This window comes from Clavelina lepadiformis, chromosome 7 (genome assembly GCF_947623445.1).
Source record: "Clavelina lepadiformis chromosome 7, kaClaLepa1.1, whole genome shotgun sequence".
Taxonomy (NCBI): Eukaryota; Metazoa; Chordata; class Ascidiacea; order Aplousobranchia; family Clavelinidae; genus Clavelina; species Clavelina lepadiformis.
This window is the reverse complement of record NC_135246.1, coordinates 15,574,148-15,601,568: the sequence shown is the minus strand read 5'-3', so window position 1 is coordinate 15,601,568 and position 27,421 is coordinate 15,574,148. Positions and strand designations below refer to the sequence as shown.

At 34.4% G+C, this 27,421-nt stretch overlaps 5 protein-coding genes across 6 annotated transcripts; all 5 read left to right on the top strand.

Annotated features, from left to right (window-relative positions):
- On the top strand, nucleotides 1-2,027 carry LOC143465486 (uncharacterized). The gene is made up of 4 exons (XM_076963812.1): nucleotides 1-161; nucleotides 994-1,142; nucleotides 1,353-1,428; nucleotides 1,644-2,027. Exons 1-4 carry the CDS (start codon nucleotides 101-103, stop codon nucleotides 1,700-1,702), a joined length of 345 nt encoding a protein of 114 aa, XP_076819927.1. The 5' UTR covers nucleotides 1-100; the 3' UTR covers nucleotides 1,703-2,027.
- Nucleotides 2,028-3,384: 1,357 nt separating this feature from the next.
- On the top strand, nucleotides 3,385-5,327 carry LOC143466193 (ras-related protein Rap-1-like). Its single transcript, XM_076964829.1, has 3 exons — nucleotides 3,385-3,534; nucleotides 3,775-4,318; nucleotides 5,297-5,327. Exons 1-3 carry the CDS (start codon nucleotides 3,417-3,419, stop codon nucleotides 5,325-5,327), a joined length of 693 nt encoding a protein of 230 aa, XP_076820944.1. The 5' UTR covers nucleotides 3,385-3,416.
- A 2,820-nt stretch (nucleotides 5,328-8,147) lies between these two features.
- Nucleotides 8,148-10,061, top strand: LOC143465487 (uncharacterized). The gene is made up of 4 exons (XM_076963813.1): nucleotides 8,148-8,284; nucleotides 9,112-9,260; nucleotides 9,471-9,546; nucleotides 9,762-10,061. Exons 1-4 carry the CDS (start codon nucleotides 8,224-8,226, stop codon nucleotides 9,818-9,820), a joined length of 345 nt encoding a protein of 114 aa, XP_076819928.1. The 5' UTR covers nucleotides 8,148-8,223; the 3' UTR covers nucleotides 9,821-10,061.
- Nucleotides 10,062-15,393: 5,332 nt separating this feature from the next.
- On the top strand, nucleotides 15,394-17,166 carry LOC143465491 (uncharacterized). 2 transcript variants are annotated; one of them, XM_076963818.1, is made up of 4 exons: nucleotides 15,394-15,847; nucleotides 16,000-16,064; nucleotides 16,260-16,338; nucleotides 16,543-17,166. In XM_076963818.1, exons 1-4 carry the CDS (start codon nucleotides 15,790-15,792, stop codon nucleotides 16,605-16,607), a joined length of 267 nt encoding a protein of 88 aa, XP_076819933.1. In that variant the 5' UTR covers nucleotides 15,394-15,789; the 3' UTR covers nucleotides 16,608-17,166. The 2 variants fall into 2 exon arrangements, with proteins under 2 accessions (XP_076819933.1, XP_076819932.1); XM_076963817.1 differs by having other exon boundaries at nucleotides 15,428-15,847; nucleotides 15,964-16,064.
- A 4,554-nt stretch (nucleotides 17,167-21,720) lies between these two features.
- LOC143465488 (uncharacterized) lies at nucleotides 21,721-23,572 on the top strand. Its single transcript, XM_076963814.1, has 4 exons — nucleotides 21,721-21,876; nucleotides 22,567-22,715; nucleotides 22,874-22,949; nucleotides 23,148-23,572. The coding sequence occupies exons 1-4, from the start codon at nucleotides 21,819-21,821 to the stop codon at nucleotides 23,204-23,206; spliced, it is 342 nt and encodes a 113-aa protein (XP_076819929.1). The 5' UTR covers nucleotides 21,721-21,818; the 3' UTR covers nucleotides 23,207-23,572.
- Nucleotides 23,573-27,421: the final 3,849 nt, after the last annotated feature.

Here is a 27,421-nt window from a genome sequence, read left to right as displayed (position 1 = left end):
AAACAATTCTTTTCATGCAGGATCTTAGAGTGACATTGGTAAGTTTTTTCTCCAGAAATTAATACAGTTGTGTACTGTACGTGCAAATCTAACTACCAAGATGAAAACCATCCTTGCTACATTGGCCTTGACTTGCCTCATTCTGGCACCACCACCTTTTGGTAAGCAAACTTTTTTTTAAATTTTCTGTTCAGATTAGCTCGTAATGTAAAGTATAATGGCATTTTTATTGTCTATTTCGAGTTACTGTATATATTTTAATAAAGTAACAATAACATGATATGGCAAACATTTAACGAAACAATATATATTTACATTACCCAATTGGATGTCAGAGAATTGGCAAGTTAAGTTTATACATTTTATCAAAATATTCTTCCACATATATTAATTCCTTTATTTGACCATTTTAATTGTTAGTTTGTCGTCTCTATCTTTGGCGGTTATATTTTCCGAGGTTTTAGCGCCTTATCAGCAAAACAGATAAACATTTCTTGTATCTAATGACGCTTCAGCACTTCAAAATCTGAATAAAAGATGAATCTTGCACGAAACAAAAGTTATTTTAACAAGTTTAAAGAAGCACCAGGGCTTACAAACCAGCCACTATATACTTAACAAACACAAAACGTCTTAAAATATAATCACGGTTTCAAACTATAGTTAAACTTAGCGATTGCTTTTTCAGATATACTAGCTTGTGTATAGCAACTTTATATTGCAGTGTGACTGGATCTTCTGCACAGGCTTCAATTGTAGCTTGTTTATGACAACATAGCTGTACTTATTCGTTGCCAATTACTTGAAATAAAATAAGCCTTTCCGCATCACGAAATTGACAAACATGATTTTTGGTTTCTGCCTTCATTTTTTGTTCAATAACATTTATTTTACACAAGCCATGATTAAACACGCTAGCTGGTAACTTTGTAACGTTTGGTAATCGAAAAAGATTCCTTTTGCTATTAATGAAAACGTTTTCCTTCTATGTAGTGACATCTGCCGATCCTATCGAAAATGAAGTGTTAGGAAATGTCACCCATCATTCGTCCGGTGAATCGCTGACAGACTTCTATCTTGCAAAAATATTGAAAGAGAATCAGATTTCTGCATTTAGTCTTGGGAATTCTTTTATCAACAGGGTGAGGACCTATAAATGAATTGAAAAGAAAGATAAAGCCTCATATCTATCAGCTTGTATGTACCAATCAAAGTTTCCAGCTAGTTTCGGTGTACAACTGCATGTCATGATCAATTTTACAAATTTGTCATATATGACTTATATGTCAGATTGAATAACTTTACTTTAGTTTTAAGCCAATAACAGCAACTGATATATGTTTCTTTTATAGAAATGCGACGAATATTGCCGCAAAAATACGTCACTCAGATCATACAACGGCGATTGTGACAAAAAGCTTTTTACAGGTAAGTTATAACAAAGGGCAGTGATTTACGTGTTTTGATTTGTATTTCTTTTATATATCTGCTTCAGGAGTTATTATCTTGAACATCTTTAATTCTCAACTGTTCTTAAAATTTCAAGGGCATGTTTGTATTTGTTCCAAAGTGTTCGAAGAAACATTAAATTTAAAACTAAAGTTTTAAAATTCATTAATCAAACACTTTTTGTTTGTTTTCAGCTCTGTGCAGATTTTGTCGTCGGGTCAAATGCGGTTCATCAAAAGGGCCTTTACTTTAGATGAGTTTCAAAGTCGGAGCATTTTCAAAACACATTAGCATTTTGATCATTGATATTTCTCACAATTAACCAGGACCAGCTGTTGATGCACTTAAAATGTATAGAAAATGTACTGATAACTTCAAACGGACTGAAGTAAAACCAAACTTATAATAATCGATGGCAAACTTATATTTAATATAAATACATTATTATATAAGTTTATAGTTTGCTTATAACAATTTAGCATGCAATCAGAAAAGTTCGCAATAAAATGCATCAAATGTTTTTGAGCACTTGTCATCATACACCATAAACGGGATTTAATAAAAGACACAAAGGTTCATTTTTCGGCTTTCAATGGAATGTGTTGAGCTAGCGGCATACAGTTGTGTTCCAGCACATTTTAAACCAACCTACGTGTATTGTAAATGTACTCTAACCGACCAGTTTTCAAATATAATGAGCGTGAAAAGAAAGCCATAAGTTTCGATTGAAAACTCGCTAATATTGACCGGCGTGAAGCTAGTTCCCGGTTCCCTGGTTACTTATTTACAATTCAAACGAGTCATTCATAAACTCACTTGCTGCTTGTTGTAAAATTTACAATTGAAAATAAATTCATAAAAATTCAAGTAAATTGGAAAAAAAAATTTTCGCCTTGTCCTTAAGTTAATGTAAATTAAAAAAATACCGAATTTCATGATCATTATATCTTAAAAATTGTCATCGTTTTAGTAATACTAGCAGTATTAGTAGCACTATGTGTTTACTTTAAGGATACGTATGATACAAGAAAAGTAATGAAGGGGTGGACTCAGCAAACCATCACAAATTAAGAACACAAGCGCATTGGACCGAAACCATTTATGCTTTTTCTATAGTTACGTCTTGCATGCGAATTTCGTCACAATTGCCGTTTTCCGTTTCAAAATTGCTTAAAATAATACCACAGGCCCTTAACGAAGACTGCTCTTTGAAGAAGTTGTCCCATTCCGACTTGGAGATGGTTTCGTTATCTCTACCGCAACCTCCGCCATCGTACAAGTCGTCGTCATCAACTGTCCTTGTTAAACAAATATAATCGAGTTCTTTAGGATTAGAGCAGTAGTTCCCAACCTGAAGCCAGCAAAGGTGGTGCAGGGGTACGCGAGTTATACTTTAATTCTTCATAAAGAGTTTATTAAGTCACAATTTTGAAGTCGGAATTCACAAGATAGGAATTATTACGGCCAGCTGTCCGCAGGTAGAAATAGGCTGAGAACCATTGTGTTAGGGCAACAAAGTCTACGACGCGAAAATATAAAATCAAAGGATTTGGTTTGCTTTTAGTTTTAACGAGATACTTCTTGCTTCTTCTTGCTTGTGGAACAAAGTAGTGGTTCCAGAGCTGATAAGCGATAAAATGGTTCAATCTTGTATCAAACAACAAATTCTCAACGTAACCTTTGAAGGTATTTGGTAGTGGCGCAATGTCACGTCGAGTCGATGATTGACGATAACAAAAATCACTCAATTATCTTTCCCTGTGGCGGACTGGAGATAAATTCTAACAGATCTTGGATTTGTAAACAAACCTCGTTATCATAATCTATAACGTTATCAGACTTTCTATTAAACTTTTTTCTATTTTTTCTACACACGCATCCTATAAAAGACTTTCGAAATGCTGTAAAACCATTTGTTACGTCTTGCTACTGTTACTGAGCTCAGCCTGCGCAGAATTACTACGAAAATGGGAAAGAAATTTCTGCCACGGCTGAAGATTGCTATAGTGGGTACTTCGGGCGTCGGGAAGTATTCGTTGAGTCATCAATTTGCAAACGGCTGGATTGCTCCCAGGGATTCTAACGGTAAGTTGGGTGTGATGTAGTTTATTGTGTGACGGCATTTCATCAGGAGAACAGCGCATCCGACAATAATTATACTATCTCTACAGCCCTTACAGTAAAATAAACTCTCGTTTGATGTATGATTTAACATCCCGCGACTTTGTAACGATATTGCAAAGGGTTTTATATTTTTACTATAGTATTTTTTACTTTTTACGTATACGTTTGGGTAAATCTCTGTTTTTGACTTATAATTCACAGAACCCGGTGACAATCCTTCCAAGATCGTCCAACTCGACAATGGGAAATATGACCTCGAAGTTATCGTCTTTCGTGACCTGGACGACGAGAGGTTGAAAGACTGTCAAGGCGTGATGGTCGTTTATTCGGTCGTGGATAAAGCGTCGTTCCAATTCCTCAAGACGACGGCGCTTCAGAAACTTTTCGAAAGCCTCAGGTCGAAGTCTGAAGACGCAAGTAACGACCCAGAAGGGACAAGAAATGACGGGCAGAACCCGGTGAAGACCCCGACAAGAAATCCCGCCCCGGCGGGCCTAAGCATACCGGTGGTGCTTGTGGGCAATAAAGTGGATGAGGCTGAACTGTCCAGAGAAATCGAGCAAGATGTCGGTGATGCATTGTCACGTGACTTGTCGTGCGTTGGCTTCTTTGAGACGGCGGCAACTTGCAACGTTGAAGTTCCCAAAGCTTTCCGTTGTCTTCTGGCGGAAATCACAAAAAACTTAGGCGTGGAGAAGAACAAAAAGCAATCGTTCAAGAAAAAATGTTGCATTATATCTCGAAGGTGCACGAAAAACTTTGACTTATGTTTTCGTTCGTTTTACCGTGTTGTTAACGCACATGGTTGTTATATTGCACGTTTTACATTGTGATGGGCTTTTGCAACGCGAAAGTATTTGTTACATTTAACATTGCGGCTTCGTTTCTATCTGTGTCGGTCCCGCCTTACTGCTCAATAAAAGATCTTTGCTTTCAATCCAAGCTATGCTCTTTGTCTCACTATTGTTTAGCCATTTGCATTAAGCTTCCGCCATTTCACCGGGAAAAATCGCGCATTCCTAACATAAATGTTATGATATTCTGACTTAAATTGTCCTTGGAGGGTTTTAGTGTTACCGGCTTTTTTTAGTGCTGGTTTGAAGGAACCTGCAGTTAACTATAGTATTGTATTTCAAAACGGTAAAAAGTAGGCACGGTAGAATGTCTCGTTCGACAACGGGCAAGGCATAATCACATTTATCAGTTTTTTTATTATGATATCATACCATACCGTTGCTATACTGGATATAAAAGCAGATTTTTAGTTATAATGTATAAACTATTATAACAAGACTTCAGTTGTTCTTTGATCATATAGTTATAACACGTGTGTTAAATAATTAATTTACCAAAATGCAAAGTGTGATAATACATCGAAAACTGGAGATATTTTTGCTAATGCAAAACATTCTGCTGAAATATTCTGAACCCATGCTAAAATGTTTGTAGTTCGACTGCACACCGTACTGCAGATATAACGCATTCTACAGGTCAAGAGGTAGCTGTCCTACTAACAAAAGACGACGATGTAAGTTCAGTTTTGGCTTTTAAGAATTTTTTAATTTTTTGTAATTAATTTTGTTTATACAAACATCTTACCTGACTAAGCAGTTACTTAAAAATTGTTGTATTTGGTAATTGCAAACACAGAGCCCTAAAACGCAAACTATGAGCCATTGACAATTAAATAATTCTTGCTTTTATGGAATCATTTTTTTTTCAGTGCTTTGTCAGGTCTACCGATTCGTCCTTAAATGCAGAACAATATCGTCGAATATTGGACCTTAAATTATTTCACAATCACAAATATTCTTTCACGGTCACAAATATCATTTCATGTGACATTATTCAAATATTATTCCGGTTATTATTCCAGCGTAAGAAAACTGCCAAGTGTTTGTGCGTTTGCTGATATCAGGTCACTATATAGGTCATACTATGTTTTGGGATATATGCTGTTTACAAGATGTGAATGTCGGTCATCGTGTGTCTTGACCTGATAGTCTATTATATGTAAACTTCCACTTATTATTTCATAGTTTTGCAGAAAAAACATGATGGTATTATTACAATCACCTAATTATAATGATGAATGGTTTGTATTTTTTATTATGTTTTTAACAATATAGTGTATAGTCATAAATCTTTGTAACCATGTTAAATTGTTGATGGACACGCTGTAAGTTTTGATGACACGACTGAAAACATTTGTTAATCAAAATGGTAAATGTCAACTGGGTCCAATCAGGAAATTGTTTTTAATTAACCCCATTGCGTTAAAACGGAAACGATACTTTTACACGTATTTCTACACTTTAATCTGGTTATAGACCGTTAGCGTCACGATGCAGGAGACATAAGCAAGCGTCTGTTGCTAGTTACGGAAGGCGCAAAAAAAACAAACGTAAAAATGGAGAAACAGGAATGATTTTTTTCTGCTGAATCTGACAGCTCGATTGATTTTAGGCAGTCGAGTTTTTCGATAGCTTTTGTGCCATTGGCATAATAATGGATTGAATCTTTTTAAAACTGTATTTTCAAAAAACAATCATATAGAACATAATCTTAAAAATGTATGATCTTGTTTTTATAAAAAGCTTGGTGGATCCTTGAAAAATAGGTTTTGTAAAAGGCATAACTATCCAGTTGCCAGAAACGCAATGAAGCTTACCAATAAATTGGTTAACAAACCAACCCTCCTAGTCCCAACACAAAAGTTATCATCACTAAAAAATATAAAACCCGAAACAACACGGGTCATTTGTCAGGCCGTGGCTATACGACGTGACAAAATTTTTGTATACGGCGTTTCAAATTTGTATACCTAAAGTCATATCAGATTTTTCAATGGATTGTTTAAGTATAACGATCAGATTTGTATTTTTATACAATTTTTGTTTTATTAAATCACGATGCAAACCTGTTTAATTACATAGCTAGAAATGCAATGTAAATAACCTTCATGGTGGGCTGGTTTACACCTAAAATGTAAACTGATAAGAGCACATTTGAAAGTATACTGGCCAACAATATTCAACAATATTATTATTACAATTACCGACAATATTCTTCACAACTTGCTAAACTGGACTAAAATTACCGGAATCATCTTATTGGATACGAAACAATATTTTTATTTGAATATTGCAATTTCATAATTTCAACATGGACAAAAAAAGTAAAAGAATTGAAAAGTTTTATACTTATCAATATCAGCACAAAAATAGCAGTCTATATGCCTCTCGGGTTTCGCAGTTTCCGGTTCCTTCCTGTTTAAAAGGATTTCCTGACGCACATTTTCATCAACTGTCTGCCAATCAAATTTCCTTTGGCAAGAAAATCTAAAATTTTAAGAAAACGGTTTTTATAATGAAATTTTGTTGAATTACGCGGGAAGATTTTACTGTATACATCTATTTATGTAATTCCTGCAATTCCTGTTGAAAATCCTTTGTTTTAGTTATGATTTCAATTGTATCGATTCTATCAATTCTATCATCTTAATTTTAATATATACCTTTTAAAAAATGATATTAATACTTCTAATAAATTGCCCGTATTAAGTTCTGTAAGTGACTTAGCTCCTAACTTGGATGATTGCCATAGGTAGAACTTCCATGGGGAGAAGTTTGCCAAAAATTCCGGCTTAAATGGTGATGGTGTCGAGAAAAGGTGACGCAACACTCATACATCTCAGCATCCTACATACGTAATGAAATTGACGGGTCTGGAACTTAACTAGTATGTCGTGATTCTTTTTAACCAGATTTAAACAACGTAAACGTTAAAGCCATTGAAAAGTTAATTACGGTCCAACGGATTGCTAGCGTCGTACTCAGTAACTAGGAAGCGCATGCAAACTCGCTAATTTGGGACAATCACGTTTCTTGGCAAACAGTCTAACTCGCATCCTGCAGCTTTCATACAGTATATAAGAAACATACAAAGAGCAAGTTTGTCATCAGCAGCATTGTCTGGTGGACAGGACCCAGGCAAATATCGAAGATATTCCTTAATTCTGAAGCATATATTGGCGTCAGGTGTTTTTGCGATTTCTGATACCTTAGGAATGAATTAATAAAATCCAGATTTAATATCTTCAAGTTAACCAGTGATTCTGCAATTGCTGTTAAAATCAATAAAATTGTTTGCTGTTAACAATAACAGTTTTAAATATAGAAAAATGAGATTATTAGCTTAAAGTACAAAACCACGTTACATAGTTAATTGGGCGCAAAAAGTGCAATAAAAACAACAGCGTTAAGGGTACTGTAGTTAATATTTTCAGACAAAGTTGCGGGGTGGCAAAGTCATTCCTTGGCAAACTGGTAGAAATCACTCCATTTTATAATTCAATAAACGTGATTTGATCGTTTGGATGCAAATCTTTTCAAGAGAAACGTCTGGCTGACTGGCAATGCACGCCAAACCGCGAGATCGATCGTAATTAAAAATGCGTTGTTCTAATCTTCCTTAACTGACTTCAAAAGGAAGAGCACTCGCGTTTATGTCTACTTAAGATTTTTGTAATATTTACAACAAAAGTATGCAAACAACTCTTTTCATGCAGGATCTTAGAGTGACATTGGTAAGTTTTTTCTCCACAAATTAATACAGTTGTGTACCGTACGTGCAAATCTAACTACCAAGATGAAAGCCATCCTTGCTACATTGGCCTTGATTTGCCTCATTCTTGCACCACCACCTTTTGGTAAGCAAACTTTTTTTAATTTTCTGTTCAGATTAGCTCGTAATGTAAAGTATAATGATCCGTTTAATGTTTATTGCGAGTTACAGTATATATTTTAATAAAGTAACAATAACATGATATGGCAAACACTTTACGAAACAATATATGTTTACATTACCCAATTGGATGTCAGAGAATTGGCAGGTTAAGTTTATACATCTTATCAAAATATTCTTCCACATATATTAATTCCTTTATTTGACTATTTTAATTGTTAGTTTATCGTCTTTATGTTTGGCGGTTAGATTTTCCGATGTTTTAGCACCTTATCAGCAAAACAGATAAACATTTTTGTATCTAATGACGCTTCAGCACTTCAAAATCTGTATAAACGATGAATCTTGCACGAAACAAAAGTTATTTTAACAAGTTAAATGAAGCACCAGAGCTTACAAACCAGCCACTATACTTAACAAACACAAAACGTCATAAGATATAATCACGGTTTCAAACTATAGTTAAACTTAGCGATTGCTTTTTCAGATATAGTGGCTTCTGTATAGCAACTTTATATTGCAGTGTGACTGGATCTTCTGCACAGGCTTCAATTGTAGCTTGTTTATGACAACATAGCTGTACATATTCGTTGCCAATTATTTGAAATAAAATAAGCCTTTCCGCATCACGAAATTGACAAACAGGATTTTTTGTTTCTGCCTTCATTTTTTGTTCAATAACATTTATTTTACACAAGCCATGATTAAACACGCTAGCTGGTAACTTTGTAACGTTTGGTAATCGAAACAGATTCCTTTTGCTGCTAATGAAAACGTTTTCTTTCTATGTAGTGACATCTGCGGAGCCTATCGAAAATGAAGTGTTAGGAAATGTCACCCATCATTCGTCCGGTGAATCGCTGACAGACTTTTATCTCGCAAAAATATTGAAAGAGAATCAGATTTCTGCATTTAGTCTTGGGAATGCTTTTATCAACAGGGTGAGGATCTATAAATGAATTGAAAAGAAAGATAAAACTTCATATCTATCAGCTCGTATGTAGCAATCAAAGTTTCCATTTAGTTTCAGTGTACAACTGCATGTCAAGATCAAAGTCACAAATTTGTCATATATGACTTATATGTCAGATTGAATAACTTTACTTTAGTTTTAAGCCAATAACAACAGCTAAAATATGTTTCTTTTATAGAAATGCGACGAATATTGCCGCAAAAATACGTCACACAGATCATACAACGGCGATTGTGACAAAAAGCTTTTTAAAGGTAAGTTTTACCAAAGGGCAGTGATTTACGTGTTTTGATTTGTATATCTTTTATATATCTGCTTCAGGAGTTATTATCTTGAACATCTTTAATTCTCAAGTGTTCTTAAAATTTCAAGGGCATGTTTGGATTTTTTCCAAACTGTTCTAAAAAACATTATATTTAAAACTAAAGTTTAAAAATTTATTAATCAAACACTTTTTGTTTGTTTTCAGCTCTGTGCAGATTTTGTCGTCGGGTCAAATGCGGTTCATCAAAAGGGCCTTTACTTTAGATGAGTTTCAAAGCCGGAGCATTTTCAAAACACATTAGCATTTGGTCATTGATATTTCTAACAATTAACCAGGGTCAGCTGTTGATGCACTTAAAATGTATAGAAAATGTACTTATAACTTTAAACGGACTGAAGTGAAACAAAACTTATAATAATCGATGGCAAATTTATGTTTAACATAAATACATTATTACATATCGTTTTCTTATAACAATTTTAGCATGCAATCAGAAAAGTTTGCAATAAAATGCATCAAATGTTTATGAGCACTTGTCATCATACACCATAAACGTGATTTAATAAAAGACAGAAAGGGTCATTTTTCGACTTTCAATGGAATGTGTTGAGCTAGCGGCATACAGTTGGGTTCCACTACATTTTAAACCAACCTACATGTATTGTAAATGTACTCTAACCGACCAGTTTTAAAATATAATGAGTGTAGAAAAGAAAGCCATAAGTTTCGATTGAGAACTCGCTAAAGTTGACCGGAGTGAAGCAAGTTCCCGATTCCCTGGTTGCTTATTCACAAATGAAACGAGTCATTCATAAACTCACTTGCTGCTTGTTGTAAAATTTATAATTTAAAATAAATTCATAAAAATTCAAGTAAATTGGAACAAATTTATTTCGCTTGTCCTTAAATTAATGTCAATCAGAAAATATAGATATAACTTATATACCGACTTTCATTATCATTATATCTTAAAAATTGTCATCGTTTTAGTAATAATAGCAGTATTAGTATAGCACTATGTGTTTACTTTAAGGATAGGTATGGTACAAGAAAAATATTACATCTTACTGTTACGAATTTTGTTCCTCAGGAATTGTACGGTTGCTTATCATCGTGTTTTCGTTTGAAGCTTTTTTGCCAATTAGCACCTTTTGGGAGTTTGTTCTTAGCTATTTTGATAACATGATTTGGCACCCTCGTCAAATATAAAGGCAGTGCGCTTTTTGGGGGGGTTGGGGTGGGGGTAGTAGGTATCTGGTTTTGACTAATTAAATGTGACATTTCAAAGATCATCGGTTTGTTTTATTAGCGTGATAACGCTACACAGCATATAGTTACTCATAGTTCAGGGTGTTACGGTTCACCGTAAACGTGAAATTAAACTTGACTTCACGAACGAGAAAATTCTAGTTATATTAAGGTCAGGCTATAAAATGGCACTAAGCGTAGTTTATTATGATATGCCCTCTCAATGACATTACTATGCTTTTGCTGATATATCCAAGAATTTGATTAGTCCGTAAGTAACCAGTAGCCTACTTAAACGTTGTTAATATTTTAGTTTAGATTCGAAAAACACAACTCAACTATTAATTTACCTCTTTCCTTCATCATACTGTACTCAAATTATGTTTATTTAATGTCATATTCTGTAATATCATTTGGTCAGATAGGCAAAAAGCGAGATCACTGTTAAAAGAAGTTTAGTGGAGCATATATACAGTCGTGGAAATGCGGTTCACTTCGTAGAAAATACGCAAGTGAGGAATTTATTGAAATAATTTTATTATATGTAATTACGTAGGTATACACGAGTTTATTAGTTAGTGAAAAGACGTTGGCTTACGAGTTACGACCATTTAACCAATGAAACGAATCTATTTTGAACATAATTTCTTTGAAAATCGAGGCTGTATTGTGTCATAAACATCGACTATTGCAGCGGAAGACGAAGTGCCGACCTGGTTTTGCGCTAACTGCTGATGCTAAAGAAGAGATAGTGACACCAAGTTGACATCTCATTGCGGCAAAATCAACCGCACAAAAGTATAGTCATTGCGGACCTCCCTAATTAAAGCTAATACTATTTTTATTAGTTTACAGTAAAGCGAATTTTTACCCAATTTTAATATCACTTTTTCTGACGTGCCTGTTGTCAACGATTTGAACGTTAAAGTTTTCAGATTTCTTATTCTCGATTTATAAGCGTAAGTGGTGTTTAATCTTAAAAACCGGCATACATCACCGCGTACACCGGCGCCGAAGGTATTCATCATACAGTTAATCAAAATATATGCATTACCAACGACCGGCCATCATACCTTCCAACCTTATATACATGTCAAGTGTTTTGTTTGGAGTGCAATTTACAAGGTGCAATCGTAACGCCCATCAGCTATTCCGACATTCAAGGCTAAATTAGTGCCTTGCTGATACAAGAAGGTATGTGAAACGCTCAAACGATTGAAACGTTTGTACAGCAAGACACGGTGAATATAGTGCTTAAGTTATTGGTTCAATTTATAAAGAACACGATAATCAACGCTCGAAATGTATTTAAGATAAACGTGTTCCGATGATACATATTCCTGTAATGTGACATCTTGAGTGTACAGACAAGAACGAGCTAAAATCCCACTAAAGATTGCAGATAACCAAACACCGAAAACTTACCTGGCACTGTACCAGACATCGTTAAGAAACGTGAAGCTTTTCAGGTTATTCGAAAGGAAACGAATAACCCTTCATCACGACACAGACTGTAACGTTTCCGCTCCTTGCTTATTATGTTAAAAAAATGACGAGAAATCATTTTTTCAATTCCGTGAACTGAAACGCTGCAGGATGTGGTAATGATGTCCTTGTTCTGAAGCTGGAAAAGGCTGGTTTTAACAAATGGAAGTCAATTGCAATTTCATTTTTTAATTTCAGTCTTTGTTTGGCTTATCTTGAAAGTTTAATTTTCTTTGGTTTATCTTTGCTATTGTGGCACAAAGCGGTCTGTTGCATTTCAAAGACGGTTTGTTTTGCTTTACACACTCAATATACCACATTTAGCTCAAATGTATGTCAATCGAAAGCTTGGTTCTCATGAGACCGAGATGTTTCTTATTTCCACATCCCTGATATATTTAGATAGTTTTTCAACAGACACCACTTGGTAGTGCTGTTGTGTTGAATCTGAATTTTTGTATAGCGCTGCATAACTTTGCATATCGTGTCCGTGTGGTAAAACTTATTGGTTTAAATATACTGATGTACAGTAGGTCAATTTGCCAAAAAAACAGAAATGTTAAGAGATTCCCATATCATGTGTGAACATTATTACTAACATTTCACTTTCCTTCCAATGAAAAAATGTTTTGATTAGCGTTTTGGCTTGATTCTCCTGTTTCATGCTTTTGTTCAAAAACATGTGAGTTTGAGACCAAAAACGATCGAGTACCAGTAACGGAAAATCTTCATATTGCATTAATGTTCCAATTTTTGATTAGGTATTAACAGGAGAGTTTAAGAATATGTGGTAACGATTAATCAAAAAATTTAATTAAGCACAGCGGTCGGTTAACGTGCGATTTCTTGATTGGGCAGGGCGCGATTCCAAAATCCGTTTTTTATCAGAAAAGGTCTGTTTTCACGTGCATTATCGTTTAGTCATTTGAGTCCGTTTGCGTCAACAAGCTAATAACTTCCAAAAATGGTTTATCTTCCTCCAAAAGAAATAGGATAACAATATCGCTCGGATAGCAGAATGGCAAGCACATAGGCCAAATCGCAATCACATGTGCAGCTGCGGCCTCTTTCAGTGATCTCCATCACGAACATTACAATTAAGAGCATCACACCAATGCAAATAAAGACGGCTTCCTTGTTCGCTTATTGCTCTTTTGGATTTCTGACAGCTTATTTTTTTATAAAAAAGCTCTGCATATTAATCATTCTTAATTATACAATCAGCTGTCATCAACCAGGCTAATTAGCGTATTGTGCATGCTTATTCCATTATTCTAATCCAGACGTGTCCCAGTTTTCACGATTTGACTGGCACCAAGTAAACCATTTCCAAGTACAGATGCAATCATTGTGTACTTTTGTGATCACGGAAAATTTATGCAAAAGTTTTAAAATTTTTCTTTTTCAACGTTTGGTTGGTCGAACCGTGTAAAGTCCTGTTGAAACGATCAACTGTAAAGACCGATAAAAGGTTGGTTGCTCACAGACTCATTTTATGAAGCGCAATCACGTGTCAATAACAGCATTACTTACCTCTCAAAGCCCATGCATATAAAATAAATGTAAAATGGAAATGTAAACTTGTAAAATGTAAAAGTGTATTGCCACTTTGATTACTTTTGTTACATTAAATTACATTGATTACAATTTTAAGTGATGTTAGAACTGGACAAAAGAGCAAAATTTGACGGAACAATTCTCAGGTAGCATAAGAAATTAAGCATGAATAGTCTATTCACAGGCGTGAATTTGAATGTTGCTTATTAGGCGTGCGTGTAATGTTCATTTTATCGTATTTTCAAGCCTAATATTGAAAAAATTAAAAATCTTTTTTTGAAAACATTATGACATGATCATAAAAAAACCAAGCCCATATTCGGATTCAGCGCCCCGGAATTTACTAAATACAACCTCATTAGTTCTTGAAGTTTTTTAAAGTTGAAATTTTGTTGCACATTGTTATATGCGTCATGAAATATTTCATGCCGTAAAATAATTTGTTCTAGTTTGAGAAAAGTCCAGAAATTGAACGTTTTATACTAAATCTAGTTAATTTCAAAATCTAATACTTCTTAAATAAAAAAAATTCTTATTTCTCCTTAAAAGAAAAATATTTAAATTGAGCATAACCCTGTGGTTTGTTTCAAAACGGTTCTTTCTAATTAACGCACTTGTTGCTTGAAATTTAAATGAGATGTAGCGGTTTAGCGCAGTTTTGTTTATGCGACACTAAAATGTGATCTTTAAATCAGCAAGTATACATGCCATCTCAAAGTTTTAAGCCCAAAAGTAACCATGCATGCCCATGCACCTAGTGACAGAAACAGTTCATGCACAGACAAGTATCCTATGTACTATACAGGCAAATGTTTTTAAGGAAAAATCAATTTCACAAGGGATCGAGAAAAGAAAATAAAAGGCCAGTATTTCACCTCTTTATTCACAAAGGTTTTTCTTCTAAAGTTTGGCTCAATCCGTATATGACCGACTCGCATAAACGTGAAATGAAGTCATATAATTTGGAGCGTCTGTCGGTGACTCATCATCTTTGTCGTGAAGGAGTTGCTAAAGAAGTTCGCTTTAACTTATTTCTAGGAACTACGATCGATTAATGTCTGGCTATTGCTTGCTGGACTTTGTTCAAAAATTTGCTTTCGTCTTGGTGCCAAGTTGATATCGTAAAATCATTTCGTCGTGTATCAGCGTGGGCCAGTGTGTGCTGATGACGTAGTTTATTACGCAAAACTGTTTGCTTAACCTTCTACCAATCACTCAACTAAGATCGAAATGAAGCCAAAATATGCTTTTAAAATTTTGCAAATTACCCAAAGATACAGTGGAAGCTTTTGTTAACTAAAATATAAAACCCGAAGGCGTAACATAATACGGAATCACTTCAGCACTTCTTTTATCAATAACTCTCAATCTGCATTGATTTAGCTCACAAACACCTTCCAGGCAAAAGTCTAGACTTTAGACAACATGATACAGAACATTGCTTCTTATCAAACCAATTTATTTTCAAAATAAGGGAGAAAATATCAATTGACGAAAGTGATTTTCAAGTTTCAGCATTTTTACATTATTGGTAATGTATTACGTAAATGTGATATGGCCAAATACTTCCTTATACTCTATCTACTGACTGTATAAATTAGCCAATTATTGCAGCTTTTTTCTGGAAATGAACAATATATTACGGCACTTTGTAAACGGTATTAAAGTCGGTATTCAATCAGTTTGCTTGAAAAAGTGGAGCGGGTAAAGCAGGAAGAAAAGATATAACAAATTATATTTTTGCACTGGATAAAAAAGCGGTTTCTCTTGGAGAGTGAACAGTTTAATAAGCATACAGGCTTAGGCATGGTTTATAATGCTTGCAAGCAACAGGGTAAGAAATGTTAAAGCAGGTTTTGTTCTAAATTTTGCAGACGTGCAGTACCCATAATAGACCTTAGGTCGGTTATAATATTTGAAAGTTTTGTGAACGATCGAAAGAATGAAGACCTGCGTTATCGTGTTCGCATTTCTCTGCTTTGTCTTGTCAGTCAACGCAGGTGAGTGAGATGGCTGCCAGTTGCAAGCGATTCATCCTTAACCACCTGCATGTATAAACATCTCACTATATGAGACTAATCGACGTCGGTAAAAATTACAACATATAACTTTGCAGTTCCCGCACCACAATTAAACAAAGATTCTGAAACAGAACTCGCAACAACGGCAGCAAATGTTGAAAAACCTACGACTATACCCCGGCCCAAGAAATTTATAGTAAGTCAAAAACGAAAACTAATGCATCATTATTACAAATGAGAGTAAGATTTCGCATGTAATTAAATTGTTCTTTGGTTATTATAACTATAAAGAAATGTATGTAAATTTTTCAAATAATAAGTGCATAATGATTTAAAAAGTTGAAAACTGCATATACACGTTTTGATGAAATTTTTTTATCATACTTTATAGCTCGACTGCACTCCATACTGCAGATACAACGTGTTCAATAAGTCAAGGGATGGCTGCCCTACTGAAAAACTAGGACGATGTAAGTTAGACTTTGGTATTTTAAGTTTTAGTAATATACAGTATTTTTTAATACTTTTTACTATACAAACATGTTACGTTACGATAAAATTACTTAAATATTGTCGTTTTAGATAACTGCAAACATTGCAATAGAATTTACAATTCATTAAATTATCAATAAAATAATCTATATGTTTTAATCGAATACTCATTTATTTTACAGTTCTTTGTCGGGTCTGTCGATACGTCCTTAACTGCAGAACAACATCATCGAAAATCGGACCTTGAATTATTTCACAATCACAAATATCATTTCATGCAATTGATCATTATTTATGTGATTAGGATCTGGCCAGGGTAAAAAATGCCAAATACTTGTGCGTTTGTTTATAATGCGTAACTATATACGTCATACTCGCTATTTTGTGGCTTAACGTTTAAATGTAGCTGAGTGTCCTCAATGAAGCGGCATAATCCGCTATAGATAAATTTCTTGCAAAGATTTGCTAAAAAAAAAATAAAATTATTAAAAGCAATACACAATTTTATAGAAAAACGTTGTAATACTTTTCAATACTTGGTTTGGTTTTGATGTCAGACTAAATATGTTAATTAGGAAAAAATAAACCCCTGGATGTCTGACACCTGACACAGTGTCAATACTAGAATATGGTATTTAATTTTTTTGTTGTTTTATTGCCAGGCGTTTGTAGAAATTTTGAGGAAATATATCTTTATAAGACAAAAAAAATATTATCGTGAAAGCGATGTAACTGTTGACTGATCTACGTATATAAGGTATATATCAACAGATCTGTAGCTTAATAAATTAATGCTATGAATTGATTGATTGAATTGATAAAACACTACACATTTTAATGGTTTGCCCTAAAAAAGAACAGTTAAGTAAATTGGTAAATGCTGACTGGACCCAAATCGGCAAATCGTTTTCAGTCAGCTGCAATTCGTGACAACAGAAACGATAACTTTACACGTATATGTCCGAACACGCTAAACCAGGGGTGGGCAAACTTTTTGTACTGAGGGCCACATTTGAAAAAATGTTGCAGCCGGCGCGCCGCACATTCTCATTACAAAGTAGGAAAATTTACCCGGTGTGTAAATAAACGCATATTCATATTAAACACAATTTTTGTATTCCACACTCAGTTACGTTTAAATCTATGCAATCATCATCACAAAATTTAATGAGACTTGTGCAACTGTTCACAGTTTTACGGTTACGGTAGGCCTACGGTAGCCGCTACCGTAATTGTATTTTATGATCAAACAATTGAATCAAGCAATGCGTGAGAAGTGTATGTTGCAATACATGCGCGACTGACGTGTGTGTGTTTACGCACTGAAAGTGAAGAGAAAAACACACTCGTAAAGGGAATAATATTTTGTCATGTAACCTGTTTAATTAAAACAATAAGTGATGAGTAGGAGTTTCTGCAAGTGCCGGCGGGCCGCAGAAAATGGACCCGCGGGCCGTAGTTTGCCCACCCCTGCGCTAAACTAATTGTACACTGGCACATTGATAACGTCACGTTGCAGGACCTTTACGCACACGTCTATTGATAAGTCAGGAAATATGCCCCAAACAAAAGTATGGACATGCAAAGGGCAAGAAAGATTTCTTACAAGCATCTTTCAGCACGTCTTTTGTCAGTCTTCGTGTTCAGACTCTTTTGCAGCAATTTTATCACGTTGCAAATGACTGGATCATTCCTACATTGCTGCCTGCTCGTTGTTGCATTCTTGAAATCTTTCACCTGTCTGTCCAGGAAGCAGACAACGTATTTTCGACGTTATGCATCGTTGTCTTGAAGTTGTCAACAAGTTTTTTTGCATTACATTTGTACAACGTCAAGATAATGTTCTATATATAGTTTCCAAATGTTATTTCTAGAACGTTAAGTTAAAACTTCCCTGAAACATTATAAAACAAAAAATACTAGGATTTGGCTAAGACGTTTTATTTATTTTCTACGAAAATTATATTTAGCCGTCTTCGAACACTAGTTGTGATTGGCCTACTAATAGCGAAAATGTTTTGCAACATTTATTTGTATAATCACTGTATGTGATTAGTACGACCGAATTCCAGAAAAAGATCCTATTATTATTATTGCTATTAAGATCCTGCTGTTACTATCACAACTCCATATTTATCCCTTCGTCCAACATTAATCCAAAAGACGTGTGGAATGAACGCTTTAAACAATAAAATGTCAGCAGACAATTCATGCAAATGCAAATTTTTTTATCCATTTCGTTGTATGAAGCATGGTTAATCATTGCTATCCTATACACATGCAAAGCATATTATAAACACTTGTACCTTCTTTTCTGAACAAGGGTGTTCTGCACAAAGGTTAAATAGCGGAGAATCTATATGCCAACTCTTACAGGTTTTAAAGAAGAGCTTTCGCTCGATCTCACCTGTGATATCAATGGCGTAAAAAAAAAATACATTATAAAATCAGACCCCTGGCCCTAATACACTTCGGCATGTTGGGATTTTGTAAAAGCGGATAAACGTCTACACAAGACACTATAAAACAAAATCGTATAACATTTGAGAAAATTAATAAAACAACTGGTCTGGATTTATTTGAAAAGATGTCAAATAAATCGAGGCGGTGGAGAAATTTAGAAATATTCCGAGAAACAAGTAAGTAAACATTGTTTGGTATAGAAATACAAAGAATTAACTTTTCCAACAAGCTGTTCCGTATATGAAATTGCCCAATAAGTTCATTTATATGAAACGGGTTTTATCTCCTTTTCAAGTACAGTGAGACCTCGTTAATCCGGACCACTTCGTTTCGTCAAAAAATGTCGGTTTAGCGGGGTATCCGGATTATTGGAAAGTAAAAAATCAATCAATCTTGCAAATGCAGCACCGTGTTCGATACGCAGTATGCACCTTACTCCAATTCTAAGTACCGAGTTTCTGGCTGGACAGCAACTAAAATAAAATTATATTTTTTGTATGATCCGACCCAGTGTCGAACCCCCGAACCACCGTATTAAAGACGAATGCTCTAAGCCAGAAGTGACGAACATGCGGCCGCAAATCGGTTTGACAACCGCTCTTGCATGGCGAAGCATTCCGGCGGGACCAGCAGTCTAGAACTTTCTTAGGCCTGTTTCCAATTTTTGCGCAATGCGATATCAAAAGCTGATAGCACGATTGAGTCGCAGCAGTATGTCTTCAATAGATTGCCGCACTCAACCTATGTAATGTACGTATTTTTTTGCGACCGCGGAAGCGTTGTTTGTTAGTGTTGATGAACAATTTATTTTTTCGTTTCTAAAATACTGTACAGTATTTCATAGTATGACTAAAAAGCTGTGCGGCTTACTCAGCTGTAACTGACAAAGTGGCTTGCCACAACGAATAGGACCGTCACCGCTGCTACAACGTCATTATGCAACGCAACGTAATTATGCGTAGATAATAATCGGCTATTGTTTCGTCAACAAACTAACAATACTGTATTAGGACAATCGTGAATCATTTTCGCTTAACTGTTAATAATCCGGTTTATCGGATTTTATTGCTATTGATTTAGCACATTTGTTCCAAAACTTTTGTGTCGGAGTCGGACAGCGGGGTTTCCGGATTAAAGGGGTAAAATGCATAGGAAGAAATCCGTTCCCGGCAGTTTTGTGTCGGATAGCGGGGATTCCGGTTCATCGGGGTCCGGATTAACAGGTCCCACTGTACTTCAATAACAACAGCAATAAAATAACAAACAATATTTCACATAAACATGCAAACTGCTTAGCAAGTTTTACTGTTGTAAAATGAACTTTCAAAAACCCGTCTCTAAATGGTAAGTAATTTTAATGGCATTTCATGATGTAAGACAGGGGTGACGAACCTGCGGCCCGCCAAACAATTTTGTGCGGCCCACCAAACGATTTGACAAACGCCCATACATGCAAGGCATATAGGACTTATAGGAATTTTAGGGTTGCCATACCGTCCGGAAAATTCCGGACATGTCCAGAATTTAGGGTTAAATTTTGCGTCCGGGAGACCAGCAGTCTTGAACGAAGCGTCCGGTGAGACCAGCAGTCTTGAACTTTCTTTCACCTGTTTCTAATCTTTGCGCAATGCGATATCAAAAGCTGATAGCACAATTGAGTCACAGCAGTATGTCTTCAATAGATTGCCGCACTCAATCGATGTATTTTTTGCGGCCGCGGGAGCAGCTAAAAATCTGCCAAATGAAGCGGTTGTGCTTGAATGCTAATTATTATGCAAAATGTTAAAACAATTGTGCGGCCCGCTTGCTCAGCCGTAACTGACAAAGTGGCCCGCGTCATCGAATAGGTTCGTCACCCCTGATGTAAGAGCATGGTAATAACAAGCATTTTTAATAAGTAGCTTTGACGAGACACTATTTAACAAAGCAAACCATCCTATTGTCTATATATATAAAACTATATATAGACAAAACGTTTTATCCCGCACGGAAACACTCCACGATCACAAGATGTCTTAATTTAGTCGAGAATATATTTTTGTCGTCCGAAACATTTTGTCCCCGCAAAACAACGTTTCGCGACACGCTTGACAACTTCCTTTGCTTTACTTAATTGCTTAAGATTATTTGCATACTGCGACGTTATATGGGGGAAAACACGTTTCTGCGTGTTTCTGCTTATACAGAATGACTGTATATATAGCTCCGAATTTACTGTTTCCAGTTCACTTTAGTTGAGGAGAATTTTCAGAAGAACATTATTATTTTACTTGCTGTTTGCCAATGAAAGTTCTTTAAGTAAAACTTATAGTTTAATTGAATTTTTTTGAGTTTTATTTGGAGAGATTAGATGTCGATTTCATGCAACATGCTGCTTAATTGTAATCTTAATTACCCCAAAAAATTCCGTAATTTTAACAAATCGTAACTAAGTTTTTTAGTTAAACGTTGATCAGTCCATTGCTAAAACTATAGTAGAAACTTTGACATTACTGTCAAAATTCTAAGTAATCTTTAATTCTAAATAAGGGTGGTACAAAACTGAATGAGTGATAGTAATTTACAGAGCCCTGAAAGAGAGACAGCAAAAAAGAGAATTGCGCGTCAAGAGTACAGTGGGAAAATGTTCTCGAAAAGTTTGTGAAAAAGTCATTTCTTGTCTGCCGGATATAAAACAGACTGCGCCAGCATAAACGTGATGGGACATGTTTGCGAGTTTGGATGATAAGTTCACACGAATTAACTGGCTGACTGGTGGCAAGGAAATTACAAAATTGCATTGCAAACTAGAACGCGAGATGACTACATGAAAAAATCATTGTTGTTATATAGATGAGCATGATTGTGTCTGCTTGTGGTTTTTATAAACACTTGAAACGGAAACTTCTTAGATGCCTTTAAAAATTTTGTTTTTACAGGATTTTAGATTGTATAAACTTCTGTGAAAGCTGTTGTTTTAATTGATAAATTTGTAAGCGAAGATATCTCCAACAAGATGAAAACTATCTATTCTTTATTGGCCGTAACTTGTCTCATTTTGGCATCTTTTTCGAGTAAGAAAACATTTTTCTGATTCTTTTCCGAATGAATTAAAATGTAAAATAAGAATATATTCATAAAGTTTAATGTTATGAAATATATAGCAATGACATGATAACACAATAAAGATCATAATGCAACCAATATTTAATATATAAGCCTCATATTTAATTGATTCTTGATTCAAACCTAAGCGTCTTGAACGATGAATCGTTCATTAATATATTGTATATATAGTGCATTTACGTTCGGCATCATTAGGTTTTTCAAGGTTCTGGTGTCTGTTTGGTGTCAGTTGTAGTATATGTTGAAGTTAGCGATCAATTGTAAAATTGGTCTTCTAACCAAATCCTCGGTGATTGGTGATCTTAACTTTGCTCTGGTCAGCAAACTTAGTAATCTTTGCGTTGTTTGTAGTCATTTAAAACTTTCTTTTATTTGATCGTACGACTTCATCGTTGAAAATTTGCTAGAAATAATATATGCGTTTTGCGCCTTAAAATATGTAAACATTTTGTTTTTTTCTCTTAATTCTTTTTGTTAAACTACATTAGGCTTCTTTTATGAATATGCTTTTAATCTATTGTTGCCAGTAATAGAGTTATCTATGAAGCGATGCTATAGTTTGCACGGTGATAACTGATAAGTGATAAGCAAAACAGGTTTTCTTTTGCTGTTAATGAAAACGTTTTCCTTCTATGTAGTGACATCTGCGGAGCCTATCGAAAATGAAGTGTTAGGAAATGTCACCCATCATTCGTCCGGCGAATCGCTACCGGACTTCTATCTCGCACAGATAATAAGAGAGAATCAGATTTCTCCATTTAGTCTTGGGAATTCTTTTATCAACAGGGTGAGAATCTAATTAATTGAAACGAAAGTTAAAAAATATAACAATCAAACGTTTTATTTACTTTCGGTGTAAATCAAGAACAAATAAATGTAAAGCTAAGCAGATGTTGCTTCTTTTTAAACCAATAACAACAACCTGTACCCATGTTTACCTTAAAGAAATGTCAAGAATATTGCCGCAAGAGCACAACAAACCGATCATTCGTCGGCGATTGCAACAAAAAACTTTTTCCAAGTAAGTTATAGCAAAGAGCCAAAAAATTGTACCATACATATAGATGTGATATTTACAGTATGTCTTCTATATTTTTACAACTTTAATTTCCACTTATTTTAACTATTTATTGAATATATCAGCTCTTTCAGAAAAATTTCTTGCAAATCTGTAAAGTTTTCAAATTTTCTAATCAAGCATTTTTTTGTTTGTTTGCAGTCCTGTGCAGGTTCTGTCGTCGAATCAAATGCGTTTCTACAAGCGGACCTTTACTTTAGATGGGTTGAAACACGCTACAGCGTTTGAAAATACATCAGCATTGTGTAAATTAATTTACTTTTTCCATATAACTGCGCCAGTTGTGGGTTAATAAGTATTTCACATATATTTTTTTTATTTTTTTATTTCGTAGTTGATCTTTAATAAAATGTGTTTATCCTTGAACGCATTAAAATAAAAGTTATAATTATCGTTAGCCGGTGATTAATGTTTAATGATTAATAGTTTAATAACCGTATAATCACTAAAATATGAGCAAAAATGTGCATAAAGTTTGACAATTGTTTTTGAGCACAATGTGCATGCCCTGTCATCATATACTTTGAACTGATAACTTAATAAAAGAAACTTGAGGTCTGTTTTCATCATATGTAGTGCTATAAATAATGCAAGTGACATATAGTTGTGGATTTGTGTGCATAATGTCTGTAAAAGTGCTAGAATCGCAGTTGTCGTGGAAGTGTGCCGTTTGCATATATATCTCCTCAATCAATCGATTTATAAAGTTGGACATGAGAGCCGATACAAATAGCTTCCGGAAATGACTGAATAACGTAACGTCTCGCCCACTGATAATCATGACAATTGAAAGCAGTAACGAGTTGCTGCAACTGCATTTCCAGTTAAATTCAATCACGAAACATTGATTAAACATTACTGATAGAACGATTGCACAAGGTTCGCTTGACATGAAAGGTAAGACCAAGGACCATCAAGTGTTGGGTATGCTGGGATTGGCTTGGCATCTAGCATTTTGTCATTCCATAACCTCAGCGGAAAAAACAAACAAAATAGAATAAACACATCCTGTAGAGCAGCAGTGAGCGCTAACTTTAACATTTTGGCTTTATTGATGCTACAGTTCCCATAGGAGTTATTATTCCCACTAACTGCAGAAAGAGGTTGAGATCAATATTATAGGCAATTGTTTTTAGCAATATAAAGATGTGCAATATTCAAAAAGTCCAAAAATTTTAATTTAAATTTACAAGCCTTCACTCATTTGATATTTCAAAGAAATGTAAACAACTAATCTCTACGCGAACATGTGCTGCACCTACTTGTTGCATCCTACTATACTGCGACATTATGTAACACGTCATCCTTTACAATTCTTTTGCACAAGTTGCACAAATGTTTTCGTTTTTTTTGATCGCTTTGTGATCTTGCATTATAAGCATATCTGTACTATTTTATTTACTATTAACGGTGAAAAATGAAATGTCAAACGGGTTTTGCGCTAACTGCTGATACTAAAAAAGAGATTGCGATATCACGTTTGACATATCACTACCAACATGAGCAGTGCAGATGTCACGTCTTCATGAAAAATACATGCGTGAGTAGACATATAGATAGCCGATAATCGTTTTCTCTGGAGTCGTGCAAAAGAATCAGAGCTTCGTATAGATCATGGATGGTTATAATGAAAGTGTAGCCAAACCAGGGAACGAAAACTTGCAAAAATACACAGAGTCTAATAACAGCTTCACGACTGACACTGACCAAGTCATCGTCAAGGGTCAGGCAATCAGGCTCGGGCAGTTAAAAAGACTGCCATGTAGGGAAATACAGCTGTACGATTATAATCTTCAAAACTCGAAGGTTGTAAAATAAATCACCGTCACCGCCTAAAACTCATTGATTCAGTATAAGGGGACAAAAGCCGACAAACAACTGAAAGCCACTTTTTATGAATGAAGCCTAAAGCGCTTATATTTACACTGTAGAACACAAAACGTGACCGTCCTTTGTACCTTCATCGCTCCCGCGTGTTCTCACTCACACAAAATCGTACAGCAGTCATCCTCAGTTGATCACACTTCACGTAAAAAAGTCAGGCGCTTGAGAGAAATTATTGCTTTGGGGTACACAAATAAATACCAGAAAAAACACGCATGCATTCAAAACGCATTTCAACTGTCATGCATAGGGATTATGTTTGAGTATTAGAATAATGCACTGTGAGTATTTTATTACAATTTGTTAGGAAAACGATAACGCAATTGAGGAATCTACTTCTGCTGAATGTAACGGTATAAAACACATATAGGCTACGTATAAGGTGACACGGTGACTATTCATTAAATGCATTAGCTAATGCTACAGTAGTGAAACAAAAACACTTACAATAACTTAATATTACTAAATATTAATTACTGTTACAAAAACAATAGTAACTAAAATATTCGTTACAATTATTCAGTTACTTTTTTAAAACGTAAAGTTAGTTACCGGTCACCCGGTTACTTATTAAGTTACTCATTCCTAATCTTAGAAAGGTTGTTGTTAAAACACTCACTTCAATGTAAAATTATACAAATTTGTGTAAATTTGAATAAGTTCGTATAACATCATAAAAATTCAAATAACTTTAAACCCTTTCAAAAAATGATGGAAATAAAGCTATAAATTCAACTAAATTGATAAATTCAAACAAGATATATTGTATTTCCTAAAGTTTAAAAAAATTATATAAACTCAAATAAGTTTATTCGAACTCATATAAATTTAACTAAATTCAAACAAAGGAATTTAAATAAATGCAAAATAACTTAAAATAATTTCATGAAAATTTATTATTTGATATAAACTCAAATGCATTCTTTGAAAGTTGAAATATCTTTATTTAAAATTTAATAGCTTTTTATAACCTTCAGAAAACTTACATGAAAATCATTTAATTTTGAGTAAATTTGTGCAAAATCGATTAAGTTCATACAAGCTTATATAAATTCAAAAAAAACGAAATTTATGTAAATTCGTGTAAATTCCAAAAAAAATTAAATATTACGAAAACATTAAACAATCTCAAATAATTTCAGACACACGAAGCAGGCTCTTGTAATTCATAAATGTTAAAAAGAATTTTTATAAAATTAAATAAACTTTATAACGTAATCTACTTTTTTTAACATTTTAGTAGATTAACATGTGACATGTTATTTAGGGATTTTTACGTCAAAATTTTTACCCCGCAACTCTATGAATCAGGCAGCTCATTACAGCTGCCGTCGTTTTGATTGTAAAATATCCCCAAAATCAAACATTTCCATTTTTAGGAATAAGTATGTTTTTTCTTACGTAATAGATATGCTAAACTTTCGAATCCAAAAACTTCAGTCGTCTATTTATCTAAAACGTAGACGAAATTGGTTTTGATTCAGACTTACAAAAATAAGTCCTTTCGGAGTTATTTTTAACTCTGTCAAACAAGGTTCTGTTTTACTTTGGAGATGATGTATCTAAATTTACACACTCATCGCTCTAAATTTAGCCTAATCCTGCTATGTTTAGCGCAGCTTGGTTTACGCAACATATAAACATAACCTCCGGATACGCAAGTAGATTAAAAATTTTTTCAAAGTTTTGAAATTTTTAGAGCCACAAGCAACCTTCTCCTTGCAGCACGCACCTCGTGACAGAAACTGATAACGTGCAAAGCGCATGCATATTAGCCTAAGGCTTTTGGCTAAAACTCGTAATGGAGAAATAACCCTGTGGCCGCATGGGTTATGGTTTTTTCCGGGAAATAGCGTTTAAGCTTTCCCGGAAATGCTTATTAAACTATTTCTAGAAAATCAGAGTCTTTTTTAAGAATATGTTCCGCAATAATTGACACTTTTTCGAAAAAATTCTTACATTTTACTTTGCGTGCAAATCTGTACAATTAAGTAACTCTGTTTTTGCAGTTTATGCTGATGCTTGAGGATGACTGTATAGTGTATATTTTCCACTAATGACGCATAACATGAAAAATTTATTCATTATTTTGTAAATACCGTACGTTTTTATTAATCTAAGTGGAATGACTTGGTCACATGGCCAGCAAAGATTTGTCATATATTTTATTTTTATATATTAATTCACTTCCTTCATTCAACATTCGGGAAATATTATTAATATATTATATATATATATTTATATAGATTATTATATATATATTGTATTATAGAAAACATTTTATTTTCGTACTTTAATTGTTTCTATTTATAAAGCAACTTTCACGCAAAACTGAGGAAATAAAACACATGAAGCTAAAGCTCGTTAACTCCGTATTTGAAAGCATTTTTTGCTAAAGTTTACCTCAGGTCATTTCACCAATTCGTGTAAACGTTAAATGAGGTCATAATTAAAAGCGTCTGTCGGTGTCAGATTCATTTTCCTTAAATGGAGGCGACAATTGGCTGCAGTCAATACCTGGAAGGTGGAAA

Coding starts and splice junctions, on each gene's coding strand:
- LOC143465486 (XM_076963812.1), top strand. CDS start 101: ATGAAAACCATCCTTGCTACATTGGCCTTGACTTGCCTCATTCTGGCA. Junction 1,143..1,352: donor GGAATTCTTTTATCAACAGG/GTGAGGACCTAT, acceptor TTTCTTTTATAG/AAATGCGACGAATATTGCCG. Junction 1,429..1,643: donor TGACAAAAAGCTTTTTACAG/GTAAGTTATAAC, acceptor GTTTGTTTTCAG/CTCTGTGCAGATTTTGTCGT.
- LOC143465487 (XM_076963813.1), top strand. CDS start 8,224: ATGAAAGCCATCCTTGCTACATTGGCCTTGATTTGCCTCATTCTTGCA. Junction 8,285..9,111: donor TCTTGCACCACCACCTTTTG/GTAAGCAAACTT, acceptor CTTTCTATGTAG/TGACATCTGCGGAGCCTATC. Junction 9,547..9,761: donor TGACAAAAAGCTTTTTAAAG/GTAAGTTTTACC, acceptor GTTTGTTTTCAG/CTCTGTGCAGATTTTGTCGT.
- LOC143465491 (XM_076963817.1), top strand. CDS start 15,790: ATGAAGACCTGCGTTATCGTGTTCGCATTTCTCTGCTTTGTCTTGTCA. Junction 16,065..16,259: donor CCCGGCCCAAGAAATTTATA/GTAAGTCAAAAA, acceptor CATACTTTATAG/CTCGACTGCACTCCATACTG. Junction 16,339..16,542: donor TACTGAAAAACTAGGACGAT/GTAAGTTAGACT, acceptor TTTATTTTACAG/TTCTTTGTCGGGTCTGTCGA.
- LOC143465488 (XM_076963814.1), top strand. CDS start 21,819: ATGAAAACTATCTATTCTTTATTGGCCGTAACTTGTCTCATTTTGGCA. Junction 22,716..22,873: donor GGAATTCTTTTATCAACAGG/GTGAGAATCTAA, acceptor TTTACCTTAAAG/AAATGTCAAGAATATTGCCG. Junction 22,950..23,147: donor CAACAAAAAACTTTTTCCAA/GTAAGTTATAGC, acceptor GTTTGTTTGCAG/TCCTGTGCAGGTTCTGTCGT.
- LOC143466193 (XM_076964829.1), top strand. CDS start 3,417: ATGGGAAAGAAATTTCTGCCACGGCTGAAGATTGCTATAGTGGGTACT. Junction 3,535..3,774: donor TGCTCCCAGGGATTCTAACG/GTAAGTTGGGTG, acceptor TATAATTCACAG/AACCCGGTGACAATCCTTCC. Junction 4,319..5,296: donor TGTTGCATTATATCTCGAAG/GTGCACGAAAAA, acceptor TTTTTTTTTCAG/TGCTTTGTCAGGTCTACCGA.